This window comes from Trachemys scripta, chromosome 2, assembly GCF_013100865.1.
Source record: "Trachemys scripta elegans isolate TJP31775 chromosome 2, CAS_Tse_1.0, whole genome shotgun sequence".
NCBI classification, from domain to species: Eukaryota; Metazoa; Chordata; order Testudines; family Emydidae; genus Trachemys; species Trachemys scripta.
In genome coordinates this window covers 44,278,071-44,292,454 of record NC_048299.1, presented here as the reverse complement: position 1 = coordinate 44,292,454, position 14,384 = coordinate 44,278,071, and the positions used below count along the sequence as shown (strand labels likewise).

General features: G+C 44.5%; 1 protein-coding gene across 1 annotated transcript in view; it reads left to right on the top strand.

The window, feature by feature from the left end:
- Nucleotides 1-14,384, top strand: part of CDK6 (cyclin dependent kinase 6) — a 189,501-nt gene that overhangs the window by 126,811 nt on the left and 48,306 nt on the right. Inside the window, exon 5 of the mRNA XM_034760443.1 lies at nucleotides 8,462-8,571. Within this exon, the coding sequence (XP_034616334.1) occupies nucleotides 8,462-8,571 (110 nt within the window). The remainder of the gene's footprint in view (nucleotides 1-8,461; nucleotides 8,572-14,384) is intronic.

Genomic DNA, 14,384 nt, shown 5'->3' with positions numbered 1-14,384 from the left:
CCGCGATCATGATCTGTGGCGGCAATTTGGCGGGAGGTCCTTCGCTCCGAGCAGGAGTGAGGGACCGTCCACCGAATTGCCGCCGAATAGCTGGACCTGCCGCCCCTCTCCGGAGTGGCCGCCCCAAGCACCTGCTTGCCAGGCTGGTGCCTGGAGCCGGCCCTGGTACTGGCACAGAATACCCCCCCTCTGAGTCACAAACTGATCCCTGGTCTGCTCCTGGGGCAGTGCAATTATGCACTGCTCTTTACTTAGGGCTTGTCTTCCCTACCATGCTAAATCAGCGTTGCTGCGATCAATGCATAGTGTTGATTTAGTGGGTCTGGTGAAGACGCAATATGTCGATGGGAGAGCGCTCTCCCGTTGATGTCATTAATCCACCTCAACAAGAGGTGGAAGCTATGTCAACAGGAGAGCGTCTCCCGCTGACATAGTGCAGTGTTGACACTGCGTTAAGTCGATGTAAGTTATGTCACACAGGGAGGTGGTTTTTTACACGCCTGAGTGACATAACTTATATTGACTTAATATAAGGCCTTAGGGCTTATGATAAAACCAAAATTTAGTCCTTTACTTGTATGTTACTCATCCCCTTCCCTCACCCTTTGTGTGTCTTTGCCTTTTTTAGACTGTATGCTATTCAAGACACAGACTGTGTCTTCATCTGTGTTTGGAAAGTGCCTAGCATGGTGTAGATGCTACTGAAATCTAAACAGCTAGCCTAAGGTGAAATTCACCAGTGTGAATTAAATGGGATTTAAGTGGGATATAAATGGTGCATATGTTTTGTGTTGACGCTCTCAATTTCACTCCTAGTGAGCAGATACTTGCTCATAGCTTGGCTTTGTGCCAGATATAAGTGGCTGGGATTGAAACTGCTGATGTCAGATGCTCCTAGAATCTATTGATACATAAAGATGGACAATTTTATGTTTCACAAAAGGTTATATTCCTCCTTGCCCTCTCCTTCAGAGCTCTGCAAAGCTCTGCCCCTGTATATGTCTCAGCTCTTCTTCCCCCATACTTTTGCACTGGGTACATTTCCTTCTTCCTCTTTCAGGAGTAGGAAACCAGTTGACATTTTGGTAGAATTTTGCACATTAATTGCTTTTATAATATCGCCAAGAAGCTTCTTTCATTTATTTTCATTTGGAGATGCTGCCTGGATGATTTGATATTTGACCTGAAAGAGCAGTGATCTGTAGCCACTGTAATCAGCTTTAGTCCCTGCTTGTCTGGTGAGTGAAGACCTGAATTGTGATTTGGTATGGTGGGGGAAAACACTTCTACTAGGTCCCAATCTACAAATTACTCTCAGCCTTTTTGTTCTTGGACTAACACAGGGATGGGCAAACTTTTTGGCCCGAGGGCCACATCTGGGAATAGAAATTGTATGGTGGACCACGAATGCTCACAAAATTGGGGTTGGGGTGAGGGCTCCAGGCTCGGGGTGGGATTGGGATGGGATGGGGGGTGGGGGGCAAGGGGAGGTGAGGGCTCCAGCTGGGGGTGCAGGCTCTGGGGTGGGGCTGCGGATGAGAAGTTTGGGGTGTAGGAGAGAGCTCCGGACTGGGACAAAGGGGTTTGGAGGGCAGGAGGGGGATCAGGGCTGGGGGAGGGGTTTGGGGCATGGGCGGGTGAGGGCTCCAACTGGGGGCGTGAGCTCTGGGGTGGGGCTGGGGATGAGAGGTTTGGGATGCAGGAGGCAGTGGCGTAGCCAGCTTCTAAGAGGAGGGGGAGCAAACATAAAAAAGGCGCCCCCCCCCCTTGACGCCTCCTCTGGCCATGCCCTCTTCAGCGCCTCCTCCGGCCGCACTGCCCCTCCCCCCACCCAGGGCCCCCCCGCCCCGGGGGTCCCCCCCCCGGCCCCCCCCCCCCCCGCTCCTCCAGCTGCGGCCACCATGCTGCGCCCCCCCGCTCCTCCGGCCGCGCCCGCCGCCCCCCATGACTGCCAGCCTGTGCCCCCCCTCGCTCCTCCGGCTATGCTGCGGGCCGCCTGCTGCGCCCCCTGCTCCTCCGGCCGTGCCTGCCGTCCCCCCATGGCTGCCGGCTGCACTGCGGGCCACCAGCCTGTGCCCCCCCTCACTCCTCTGGCCATGGCTGCTGGCTGCGCTCCCCCCCACTCCTCCGGACGCGCCCCCCCACTCTTCCCGCCGCCCCCGCCTCCCCCATGGCTGCCAGCTGTGCTGCGGGCCGCCAGCCTGCGCCCCCCTCACTCCTCCGGCCGCTTTTGGAAAGGCGGGGGAAGCCGCTGCTTCCCCTGCACTCCACTAGCTACGCTACTGCCAGGAGGGTGCTCTGGGCTGATCGAGGATTTGGAGGGTGGGGGGATCAGGACTGGGGCAGGGTGTTGGGACATGGGGGGAGGCTCAGGGGTGCAGGCTCTGGGCGGTGCTTACCTCAAGCAGCTCCCGGAAGCAGCAGCATATCCCTTCTCTGGCTCCTACGCGGAGGCGCAGCTAGGTGGCTCTGCACATTGCCCCGTCCACAGACACCACCCTTGCAGCTCCCATTGGCCGCAGTTCCCGGCAATGGGAGCTGCAGGGGCAGTGCTTGGGGTAGGAGCAGCGTGCAGACCAGGCCCCCTGACTGCCCCTATACATAGAAGCCAGCGGGGGGCCATGCTGCTGCTTCCGGGAGTTGCGTGGAGCGGCTCCCAACCCTGCTCCCCGGCTGGAGCGCCAGCTGGAGCCCCAGACTCTGTTCCCCAGTGGGAGCTTGAGGGCTGGATTAAAACGGCTGGTAGGCCAGATTCGGCCCATGGGCTGTACTTTGCCCACCCCATGACTAACAGATAAATTATTAGTTTCATGCTGTAGTCCACCTGAGCATCCGATTGATGAAAAAGCAAAGGGCAGCTGGACAGGATAGGACAGCAGACATTTGGCATGGGAGGGTTTGAATGCAGAAAGAGGAAGGGAAGAAAACTGGGTGAAATTATGGAGAATCAAAGGGAAGGTGGTGGGGGTGTCGGATTAGAGAAAGTGAGGGAGGTCAGAGTGAGTGGGAAGTGGCAAGGTTTGAAGGAGTATTCGCCTGGAGATTAGTGTAGGGGCAGCAGAGGTGTTCTGAGTAGAAGAAGCAAGGGAGAAACTGGCATATGGAGGGAAGGCAGAGCCAAAGGAGAGGAACTGGAAGGTGACATTGTCTACTTGGAAGGACCTGGGAGACCCCAAGGAAGGAGGAGCTGAAGAAACCAAACAGACTGGGAAAGAAGAGAGGCAGTTGAAAAGAGGAGCTTGTTAAATCAGAGGACTGAAGTTGAAACAGGATCACTGAACCCCCCTTGCTACAATTGTGGCCCCAACATTCCATTTTAGTGGTGTCAGGTATAAAGGGTTAAGCATAACCGAGCAACACATACAAATGCAGATGCATGCTTTTTTATGCTAAAAATGTTACTCTATCAAGCTGTAATGTCGAAGTTCTCTCTTTCTCTATGACAGGGCCCTCCTCACTGATTATGTGGCTTACCTAAGCACTAAGACAGAGAGCAGTGTTAAGAGGAAGCGATGAGCTAGTTGTTCAGCTCACCATATCCTGTGTTCAGAATAATTTTCATTTCTACTTATCTGTAAATGTTAATGGAATGTCCACAAATATTTGCCTGGTTTCTATGGTGAGAAAGAGTGAGTGAAATTCTGTGTCAAAACCAAACTACATCATACTGTATTTCTTAAAAGAGGATCCCTAGCAAGATAGGAGTTATCTGTGGTTATTACTTATGTGCAAGTTGACATTTGATAAATAACAATCCTTTTGAGATTCACATCTTGAAATTCAAACTTGCATATTACAAACCCTGATATGACTCGGGCCCTTTTGTAGGTAGATGGTAAAGATCAGTTTATCAGAACTCAGCTCAAGGCAAACAAGTTCCCCTCTCGGTATGAAGCAATCAGATATTTGTCAGAAATAAACTTGCATGCCTTTTTTTACAGTGTCTAATTGTTTAAATTCCCAAATTATTAAGAACCAGATGCCCCCTCTCTCTAGGTAGCTAGATATACGGACAAAAACATACGCACATACTCGTGTGTGTGTGCAGCACAGAGGGGAGCAAAGTTTCAGGGAAGTGGGCCAGACGGTGGTCATGTGGAAGGAGCAGCTCCCATGCTGCATGCTTTCCCAGTCCTTTGTAAATAGCAGCGTCCCCTCTGAGTGTACAATTCACATTGGCTCTCTGCTACAAATTGAGGTGTGTGGCCAGCAGGAAGGGAGCAGCTGCTGTATGTGGCATGCTTCCCTGGGAAAGGAACTGCAATTCTGGGGTAAATTGTCACGGAGGTTAGTGCTGGTCTGACCAGCACTCAATCCTTTACCCTGCCCCGGAGCAGTTCACCGTCACACTGAGGGAGCCAATGGAATGGGAAACACCCAGTTCGGAGGTAACTTGTCTTTAAAAGTCCAGGAACTTAAAATAAAACAAAAAATCATATTTTGCCAAGAGGACCCGGAAGTTGGAAATTCTAAATTAGAGACTGGTGGCAGCAAACACCTTTCTTCCATAAGGTCTAAACTCTTCGCCTCCTGAACCAGCCAGATGGCCTTTAGGTGGTGGTGTCTGGACTTTTCCATGGCTGCTTGCATGACTGTGGAGTTTGGGGCAGCATGGAAGAATAACTCTGCTCCCTTTGTCAGGACAAAGTACTGCTTTTTTGCTCTCATAGTAGTAGGGGCACGTGTGCCACACAGTTCTTCCTGGTTTCAGTATGGCTTCATTGGTTAGGAGTGCTACTCAGCTAGAGCCTGTAGGCGCTGGGCTATCCAGTAGCATGTGTTGGAGTCCTGGACCTCTTCTGAGGGGATTTGGACCTCTTCTCAGGCCATGCGGTGATAAGAAGGAACAGGAAATGTGTCAGTCTGCACTGCCCCTTATGCCCTCAGCACGGAGCATGAGGAGAGCAGGGTAGAGGTGCACACCAATGGACACCACTTGCTAGAATTCTCCAGTCTCAGACAGATAAAGCACATGTGTATCAATAGTGGAATACAAATAAGGACCCAGCACCTGAAGGAGGAGAATAGGGCTCAAGTTTGAGCTTTTATTGATGAGGGCAGTTTAGTGGCAAGACCCTCATTACAAACTGCAGTTGATGCTGCCAATACTGCTTAAAGATCCATGCCGACTGCTATAGTGATATGCCAGGAATCTAAGACCAGGTTCACACTAAAATTTAGGTCAACACAGCTATGTCGCTCAGGGGTGTGAAAAATCCACACCACCTTTTGAAGCCCAGCCTACCTGTTTGATGCTTCACCTGTCTATGTAGGTTGCTTTCCTCACTGCCATCACCTCGGATGATTTGGTAGGTGAACCTTCCTTGCACTATAGTTCATAAAGAGAAGGTTTTGCTACAGCTGCATCCAAAATTCACCCCTAAAGTAGTATTGGAATTTCACATAAACCAGACTAGCCACTTAGCTGTGGTCTTCCCAAAGCCCCATGCTTCCAGCATAGAGAAGAGACTTCATTCCTGCCACATGAGATGAGCTTTGGCATCTTATTCTACAGAGAACAAAATAGATCAATAAGTCACCTGGGCTGTTTCTTGCCAAAGCAGAACAAGCTGTTTCCTCCCAGAGGATCTCCAAGTGGATCTCTGGATGTATCCTATCTGCTGGCACACCTTCCTCCCCCACATGGAGTATGGGCTCATTCTGCAAGAATACAGACAGCCTCAGTAGCAGCATACCTCTGCTTGATATTAGCAAGGCAGCAACAAGTTCCACCCCCACATTCACAAGGCATTGTGCCTTGGTCCAAGCCTCCTCCATTGATGTATTCTTTGGAATAGTGGTTTTTACAAGCAACCATACCACCTGCATCCTCACATCCTCCTCCTCTATGAGTGCTGCTTGTCAGTGACCCACAGCAGAATACACATAGGGATCGGCAATCGAAGAAGAAAGGAAACTTACATACCCTTTGTAACTGGAGTTCTTTGAGATGTGTGATCCCAATCTGTATTCCACTACCCCCCCCCTTCCTCTCTGCTTCAGACCCTCTCTGATTCACAGTAAATGGGGGAACTGGAGAGGCATGGGTCAGCCCCACCCCTTATACTCTCAGCACCGAGCAAAAGGAAAGCAAAGGTGCAGGTGTGGCCCAATGGACACTACTTGCTAGAATTCTCCGGTGTCATGCACATGGAGCGCATGTGTACCCACAGTGGACTACAGATAGGGACCACACGTCTTGAAGAACGACAGTTACGAAGGGTAAATAATTTTCCTTCGGGGGGGAGGGGGGCATTTGGATCTCAAGTTCAGAATCTGCAAGATTTGGTCCTGTTTCTCTTACAGATCTTCAGTCCACACTGCTCCTCCGCTTCTGTTAGGTGACTGCCCCTACATCTGAAAAAAAAAGAATATGTGGAAATTCATGACCCTAGAAATCTCCAAATTTTTTAAAGTAATTTTTCCTATCCCATTGGTTTCTCCCCAAAGGCTGCAGGAGAATATATGTGCAGTCCAAACATTGAGAAATACATTAATATCATTAAACAAAATATTGAAAAAGGAACTCCACCTGATTCAGCATATTCCCTGGGCAGCCTTTATCAATGGTGTTCATAACGGCATCCTGACCTCAAATTAAAGTTCTCCTCCTTCATTGGAATTAACTTCTGAGGGAGAGTTACCTTCCCATGTACATATGTTAGAAAAGCATCCCTATTTGGTACCAACTAATCAGAGAAAATGAATGGGGTTATATTATACCTTCTTCTGTTGCTGTGCCAGTTTACATGGGCATGTATCTTGAAGTCAAAGTTGTCTCAGCTCAGCTTTAGTTTGCACAAAGTTATTGAACTGTTTCAAAAATAAATTTTATGAATAGAGATCAAAGCACGTAAAAGAACTTTTAGCAAATATGACACTTGTGTAAATATCCTTGAACTTCCCTCCTCTATCCATTCAACACCTCCAGATGCTGTCAGGGCATGTAATGATTGTAATAAATGTTGTATTTGCTTTTGTTTCAGCTGGTTCCGACCAGAAAATTCAGCTGATTACTTGCATTGTTATTTCTGCTTAGAGGACAATTATATTGTTGTTGTTTAAAAAACCCACCTTTGTCATATGTTTCTGAGTACTGGTCTTTAAATTCAGCACTCACCATTTTAAATAACATGAATTTTAAATCTATTTCTATCTTTTACTTTGAAATTATTTCTTTTTCTGTATCTTTTTTAATTTCAGTTTCGTGAGCCTAGAGAAACACTGCACTTTCCAACACGTATTTTTGTATCTCAAAATTAATGCAATTATGAGAACCCAGTTCCCTCTTTATAATATTGTCTGTAGTTTATAACTACAGCATACTACCAATACAGTATTGTCCTTCAGCTGAAGATCCTGTTTCTTTAGGGCTGGATTGTAACTGTACCGAGGCATAGGATAGGAACCAAGCAGGAACCCACGAAAAAAGCGCAGAAATTGGGCTTGTTTTTGGCTTAATTGGCTTGTGAGTTGCTTGTTGGTTAGTTTTTGGCTTGTTGCTTGTTTGGCTTGTAGCTTGTTGCTACTTTTTTTTGATCAAGGGGCAAACGGGCATGGGAGGGAGAGAGTCGGGGTGCACAGCGTGCCCCCCGCAGTCCCAGACTACATGATCACATAGAGTGTTGGGGTTCTTAGGGATTGGCTTGTTTTGGCCTTGTTTTGAAGTGGGATTAGCTTGATTTTTGGCTTATTGTGAAAGTCGGGGTGCTTATTTACTGTGTGAAAGTTGGCAACTGTGGAACTAAGCTGTGATTCTGAAATTGTGCCCTAGCCATGTGGTGACTCAGTCAGGGATGTAAGGGTGCAGGCATGCTGGAAGGTTCATAATTGAGCCTTAGTCTTTAATGTGTATAGTCAGAGCCATCTGTATCTAGGTCTATGGTGGGGAAACAAAGTAATAAATATTAACTGTCTGGTTTATCTTTGTGGGCCCAATTTGCATTACTCACGCAGCCCCTAGTACATTGCAATACCTATAAGCCACAGTGCCTGGAGGACTGACGTCAGTAGAGATATGACCATTTACAATTTGTCTCCAAAGATCAGTAGATTTTAGGGAGAGATTTTAGGTCAGCAGAATATATTTAATCAGGTTGGAAGTTGGTCAAGACCCCACACTTAATATCCCTACTTCTGCAGAATATGCCATGGAAGCTTTAATGACCATAAGTGAGTTGGGACTAGGTTGTTTGACTCATCTTTTTAAATGAGTGTACAGTGCCTTCTAATACCACGATTCAGAAGGAATAATCCCACCTATTGACTCCTCCACACCACTTCTAGCAGCACCTGGATTTTCCTTAGAGGACTGTCATTTAAGCAATGATCAAACCTGACCATCTTTAGTGTGTGAGACCATACAAGCTTAAGGCAATCTGGGTCACTGGGCAACCCCACACACTAGCTGGTATTTCTGCAATTGAATATTTCTCCTAATATGTTCCTCTTTGTTTTACAGGTTGTCACTCTGTGGTACAGAGCTCCTGAAGTTTTGCTTCAATCCAGTTATGCAACACCAGTTGATCTCTGGAGTGTTGGCTGCATATTTGCAGAAATGTTCCGTCGGAAGTAAGAAATATTGTTTTATCATCATTATTTTTAATGTGAAAATTGTGCAGAAATATACAGTACTATATATTGTAACACTGTATGCAGTAGAAGATTGGAAGCATGTTTTATTTTTATTTACAGTTGGAACTACAAAAGCCAATTATATATAAACTCAGGGTTGTGACTTCCATCTTGGATTCTTTTTTCCTGAGGAGTGAGTCTCCCACAGCCCTTTTTAAAACCTTGATTTCTTTTACAAAAGCACATGTGAACACTGTAACAAGAACATAACACCTGAATCTAGATGGCTGAGATGTAGATAAATAGGGGCAAAAGGATCTATTGACAGAGGCCTATATTGTGGGGTTCTGGAAATAATTTGTTTTGAGGAAGGAAAGACATAGCCTTCAATACGGTCGTCTTACTTCTGGAGTTTGCGCTTTTTGAATTCCAGGTGTTTGCTTGTAGTCATCTCTTGGCATACTTGAGATCTGGAAAGTCACTGTAATGTCAATTTCTAGAAACAGACTGAGGTAGGAGTTTTTGAAGAATAAACTGTTTTGACACTGTCTAGGGTAATGTAGGTAGTAAAATTTCAGTGTGGTCAGAAATTAGACTTACTTTTGACTGATTCTGTTAGATTAACTATCAGTATTCTCTTGGCGTATTATACTTACTTGATCTTCTTATCCCATATAATGCATTTTGGATGAAAACCAGAAACTACTGCAAGAATTATATGGTGTTATCATACAGTCTATTGGTGATGTGCCTACAGAAACCTCATACACCATTTTGGAACAGCTACTGTGAAATAAAATGATGTACCTTTTAAATAAATGAATACGAAAATCTAAAGGAAAATGGCTCACCTTTGAGCTTAAAAACAAATAGTCCGTTTTTTACAAATTACAAAGGTGTAGCCACAGTACAAGGGCCTCTAGAAACAACCATGCGATAGCAATACTTCTTGACAAAGATGAATTTGCAATATATGAAGTTCAAAATGCTAGTTGAAGCCTTGCAAAAGGACTTTGGGATTTCACTGTTTATTAATGTTAACATATGGAAAAATATTTGTTCTTGGGCTTATTGCCTAGTCAAATGGCCAGAGTAGATTTACTACACTCCACCCTCTGTGTGTGACTCATAAATGAGATCAGAAAATGAGAGAAAAGGAGAATGTGGATTTTAGGAGTTTCAGTTAAGTCCTCCATTGCAAACTTTTAGATACTAAGTTTTATTCCATATAAGATTCACAATGAAACTGACTTTTCAAGATTTCACTTGCAGAATAAAAAAAAGTTTCATTTTTGCATTGACAATGAGCATAAAACATGACAAACAACCAAAGAGAGAACACTTTATGATTTGCTCAAAAAAACTTTTTTGTCATCTATTTTATAGCACTGCCCTAGATGAAATATTATCTTGTATAAACCATGTAAAATTGCCTTGTACCCTATACATTGAATTTTCATTTTTTATAACACAGCACTCACTCTCCAAATCCAAAAATGTAACATGATCAATTGAATTAGGAACAATTGTGCAAATTCAAATATTGGCTTAAGGGTAAAAAATGCCAGATTTTTAGTAGAAATAAGATTTGATTTGAAGCAGAGTTTGATACAACCAGGCCTTCTGTTGTCCCTGCCAAAGACAGGGTCAGTTTGACATTCTCAGTCCTAAATCTGGGAGACAGTCAAAAACTGTGTATGTCAGGAATCTGCCAAGTGTATATGCTACTTTGTTTAATTAGTAACATTATGACTTACAGATTAAGATATTTGAACGTGCAGGAGCCCAACATATGCCATAAGCAAAATTTAAGGCTTCACTGTCATTAAACTGCAGTGAATAGCATGGAATATCTTCTTTATGGATTGTTGCACTGAGTTAATTTTGCAATAACCTTTGTATGATATATGTTGTCTTTTTAACATCCTTAATAAATTGCAAAAGAGAATCTATTCTACTGTGAACATGGTGGCAATAAACTGTAAAATTTTGCAAACTCCCATGGATTATTTCCAAAACATTCAATAAGTGAAGCAGCTACTTCTGCTGAAAAATAGCAGTGAACTTAGGTCACTACCCATCTGCTTTTCATCTGGCATTGAGGGGGGTAGGAGTAGGAGAGTTGTTTTTGGTTTTTTAAGTTTACCTGTTGGTCCAGCATTCCAGCCATCCTTTTCTTTTTGCCAAATCACCAGAGACTTATTTTCCATTCCTTCCCCCATTCTCCTTTGCTTTCACTTGAAAATATTTTTAAACTTCTGTCATTTCTAACTGATGTTCTGATCTCTTTATGTCAGCTGAGATTCTGATAGCCTGCCTTACTCATGTTGAGTGGTGTCTCATTCCCAGAATAATTTCAAAAAAGTCAATGGAACTATTTGTGATATAAGATACTACTCAGTATGAGTAAGGCTATCCTACTCCACAAATTGTCCCATTGACTTCATTGGAACTGTTCTGGGAATAGGATACTAACCAGAAGCAAGGCTATCAGAATCCGGCTCAGTGCTTACAATGGCCCAAAGGCTGCAACAGACTGATTATGCTTGGATTAGCCAGAGTATAGGTCTCATTTCAGATTTGTGTGAATGAAATATAACTTTCTGCTGAATCAGCCTTAATCATAGATCAATAGTAGAAGTTTTCAGTGTTTTGCAAGGCACTTCCCCATTGGCTCGAGTTCAAGGATATACACAAAACTTTGTGCCAGGCCTGGCGCGGATGATCTAAATTGCAAGTTATATGAGTAACAGCCTGTCATCAGTTAGAAAACTTTTTTCGTCATTCCAGCTGAAATTATACAAAATTTTGCTGTGGTTGCAGAAGTGGATATGTTTCTCTAAAGCCTGTTGTCAACAATAAAGCATCATGTAGCATAACACTAGCCACAAAGTACCATGCACCTTAATAGCAGCTCATCTTGATCAATACAGTGCTTATTGCTACCCTAGAACAAGTGTTTCAGTGAAGGATGAAGAAGGTGGTTGAAGCGTTTGTAGCCTAGCTGACCTGCACTCAGCGCAGGCCCAGAGGGGAGGAGAGGACAGAGGTGTACCTGTAACATGCTTGGGGTGAAATCCTGACCGCATTGAACTCAATGGTAAAACTCACATTGACTTTAATGGGGCAGGATTTCACCCTTGGTCTTTATGCCATGACATTTATTGGTAGTAGCTGTGTGCTGTACTATGAGTCATTCTTCACTGAGCTCCCCCTACCATCACTTCTTATGAACACACATTATGGATTAACTCCTAGCCCCACTGAAGTCAAAGTGAGTTGTGCAGTTACTTCAGTGAGGCCAGGATTTCGCCTGATGTGTGTTGGTAACAGAGGAGTGGGATGAGTGGAGCCCATGTTCCTTTTTAAATCTTTGATACATGTGTCAGTAGTAACATCCCCAGTGTCCTTTTTTCCCATAGGGTCTCATTTCAGACCCATGCTAGTTCTTTTGTCAGATGCATCCCTGTGCTTGAGAATATCTGGTCACTGATTCCTCCCCTATCTTGATGGGCACTGCACTGTAGATGTGGAGCTGCTGGTGTATTTCAGTTTATTTACAGCCTTCCTGTATCTCTCTGCATAGTCAGCTCTTCCTCTCTTTGCAGATCTTAGCCTAAAACATATCTTTCTAGGCTCCCAATTCTACTTGGGCAGATTTCTGAAATGCCACTCTGAAGCAGAGAGAGAACAGGGCCATCAGATGCTTTTCAAAGCGGTAAATATCAGAAAAGGTAAAAGGAGTGGAGACAGCAAGAGTTGAAAGGATAAGAGAAAATAAGGAAAAGGGAGACGTCTCTGACTGGATATTGAGGGGAGAGGATAAAAAAACCTAAGATGGTGCAGCACCCTAGGTAAAAATTAGCCAGTGTCTACAAATCCTGCTCATAACTATGGGTTTCCCTGTAAAGTGGCAGACTCCTTAAATGAGGTTTAAGAGAAAACTGGTATCTTTATCATGCAACCAGTTTCAAACACAAAGTTTGAAATCATATTATCTTGTGTTTTACAATGAAATTTAAACCAGCGTGTCTACTGGACCAAGAGCACAAAAACACATTTAGCAAGTATTCACTTATCTGTTTGGTCTCAGTTAGGTATTGGTGGCAGGAAAACTTAAAAACAACTCCGCAGCTCAATTTGCAACCTTTGAACCAAGGTATGATACAGTTTTGGCCTGAATCATTTTTTGCCATTTTTGGAAATTATCTTGCTTTGTTACAAGAATGATTTAAGTGCAAGTGCCATAAAAGTTCACCACAGACCAGAGCAACTGTACTGGGAGAAGGTTTCATCCCTTGGAAAGATCCAGTCAGCATTCAGTATTTCTATACTCTGCACTTTTTCTCCTTTATTCCTCTGCCATTCTCCTTTATTCCTCTGCCATTCATGTGCATATGGATGTGTGGGAGGCTGATGGTTTTTCCAAACCAGACCTAATGAAACAGGATTTTTCTTCCTCCCCAGACAAGTGGCCAGTCTATCAGAGAGATTTTTTTTTCAGAATTTCTACTGGACTCTTGGATTCATATAATCAAGACTGGATGAACCCAGGCCACTAATTTAACCCTTTGTTTTCCCAGTCTGACAGGATAACAGTGACATCTTGATTGAAGCCCTACTAACAGATAAAGGAAAGGCAGAAGTGTGCACTGGTCCATGTTGACAAACAGTGTTTTCAGCTCAATCCTAAATCAGTGGCAAAACTCCCACTGACTCTGGATACAAGCCATATGCACATTAATGAAGGGAAGGAAGGGTGGACAATCAGAGTAAGTCTGAGGATTATCAAGCAGAAAAAAGGGGGTAAGAGGTCTCAGGACAGTGACGTTGTCATTCAGGGTAGACAGACCCTACATAAAACATACAGTGCTGCTGTTTAGCTCACATTTTCCTGCTAGGCTTTGCTGGCTGATATCTTCTCAAGTGTCTACAGTTGGGCTGATTGATAGCCGTTAGTCAAATCCAGTAACCGTATCAGCCTGTGGTTAGAGATAAGTGTTAAGTGTGTGCCTGGCCATTCAGTTGTGGTTTTCCTTCCAGCTTCCAATCATGCCAGACTTTCATTCAGAGGAATAGATGCTGTGGGTAAGGGAAACCGTTGATAAACCATAGAAACCAAAAACTGTCACTAACCATAACAAAAAACAAAACCTGGACAGGGTGGGGGCAGGGGACAACTAGAAGGTATGTGAGTGCAGAGTTGAACTGGATTGTTAAACAGAAGTATAGTATTGTGGTAGCTAATGCAATGATGATTTTTCCAGTGAAAATAAGAAGGCTCAAATAAAATGCCAACCTGATGTCCTCATTGTCTAATAAATAGAATTTGGAGTAGATTTCCACTGGCAGTTCGGTGCCAAATTCCCAGAAATGAGGCACCTAAACACAAAGTTGATGTGTACCTTTTGTTTTAAATAGTTGATGGAACCCCTGATATTTGGAGGGGAGAGGGGAAAAGTCAAAGTGGGTAAATGACAAATCTTGGTCTTAAAAAAGAGGAAAGAAAGGAAGGATGGTCTTGGGATTCCCTTTTCCCCCAGATGTCCAATCCGCTGCTAAGAGTTGCTATTTCTGTCATTTGAACCAGGTATGGCCAGCAGCAGTTCTCCCACTGGGTGCTTTAAATTGGGGGAACAACCTTTGTGGTGAGTCAGAAAGAAGACGCGAGGGAGGGGAACCTGACTTGCCATGGGCAAGAAAAGGTCAATGACCATGGGATGGGGGACAGAAGAGGAAGAAGACCTAGAAGCTGGTAGGCTGGCAGAGAGGACTGGAGACATCCTTCCCATTTTCAAAGGCACAGGGAA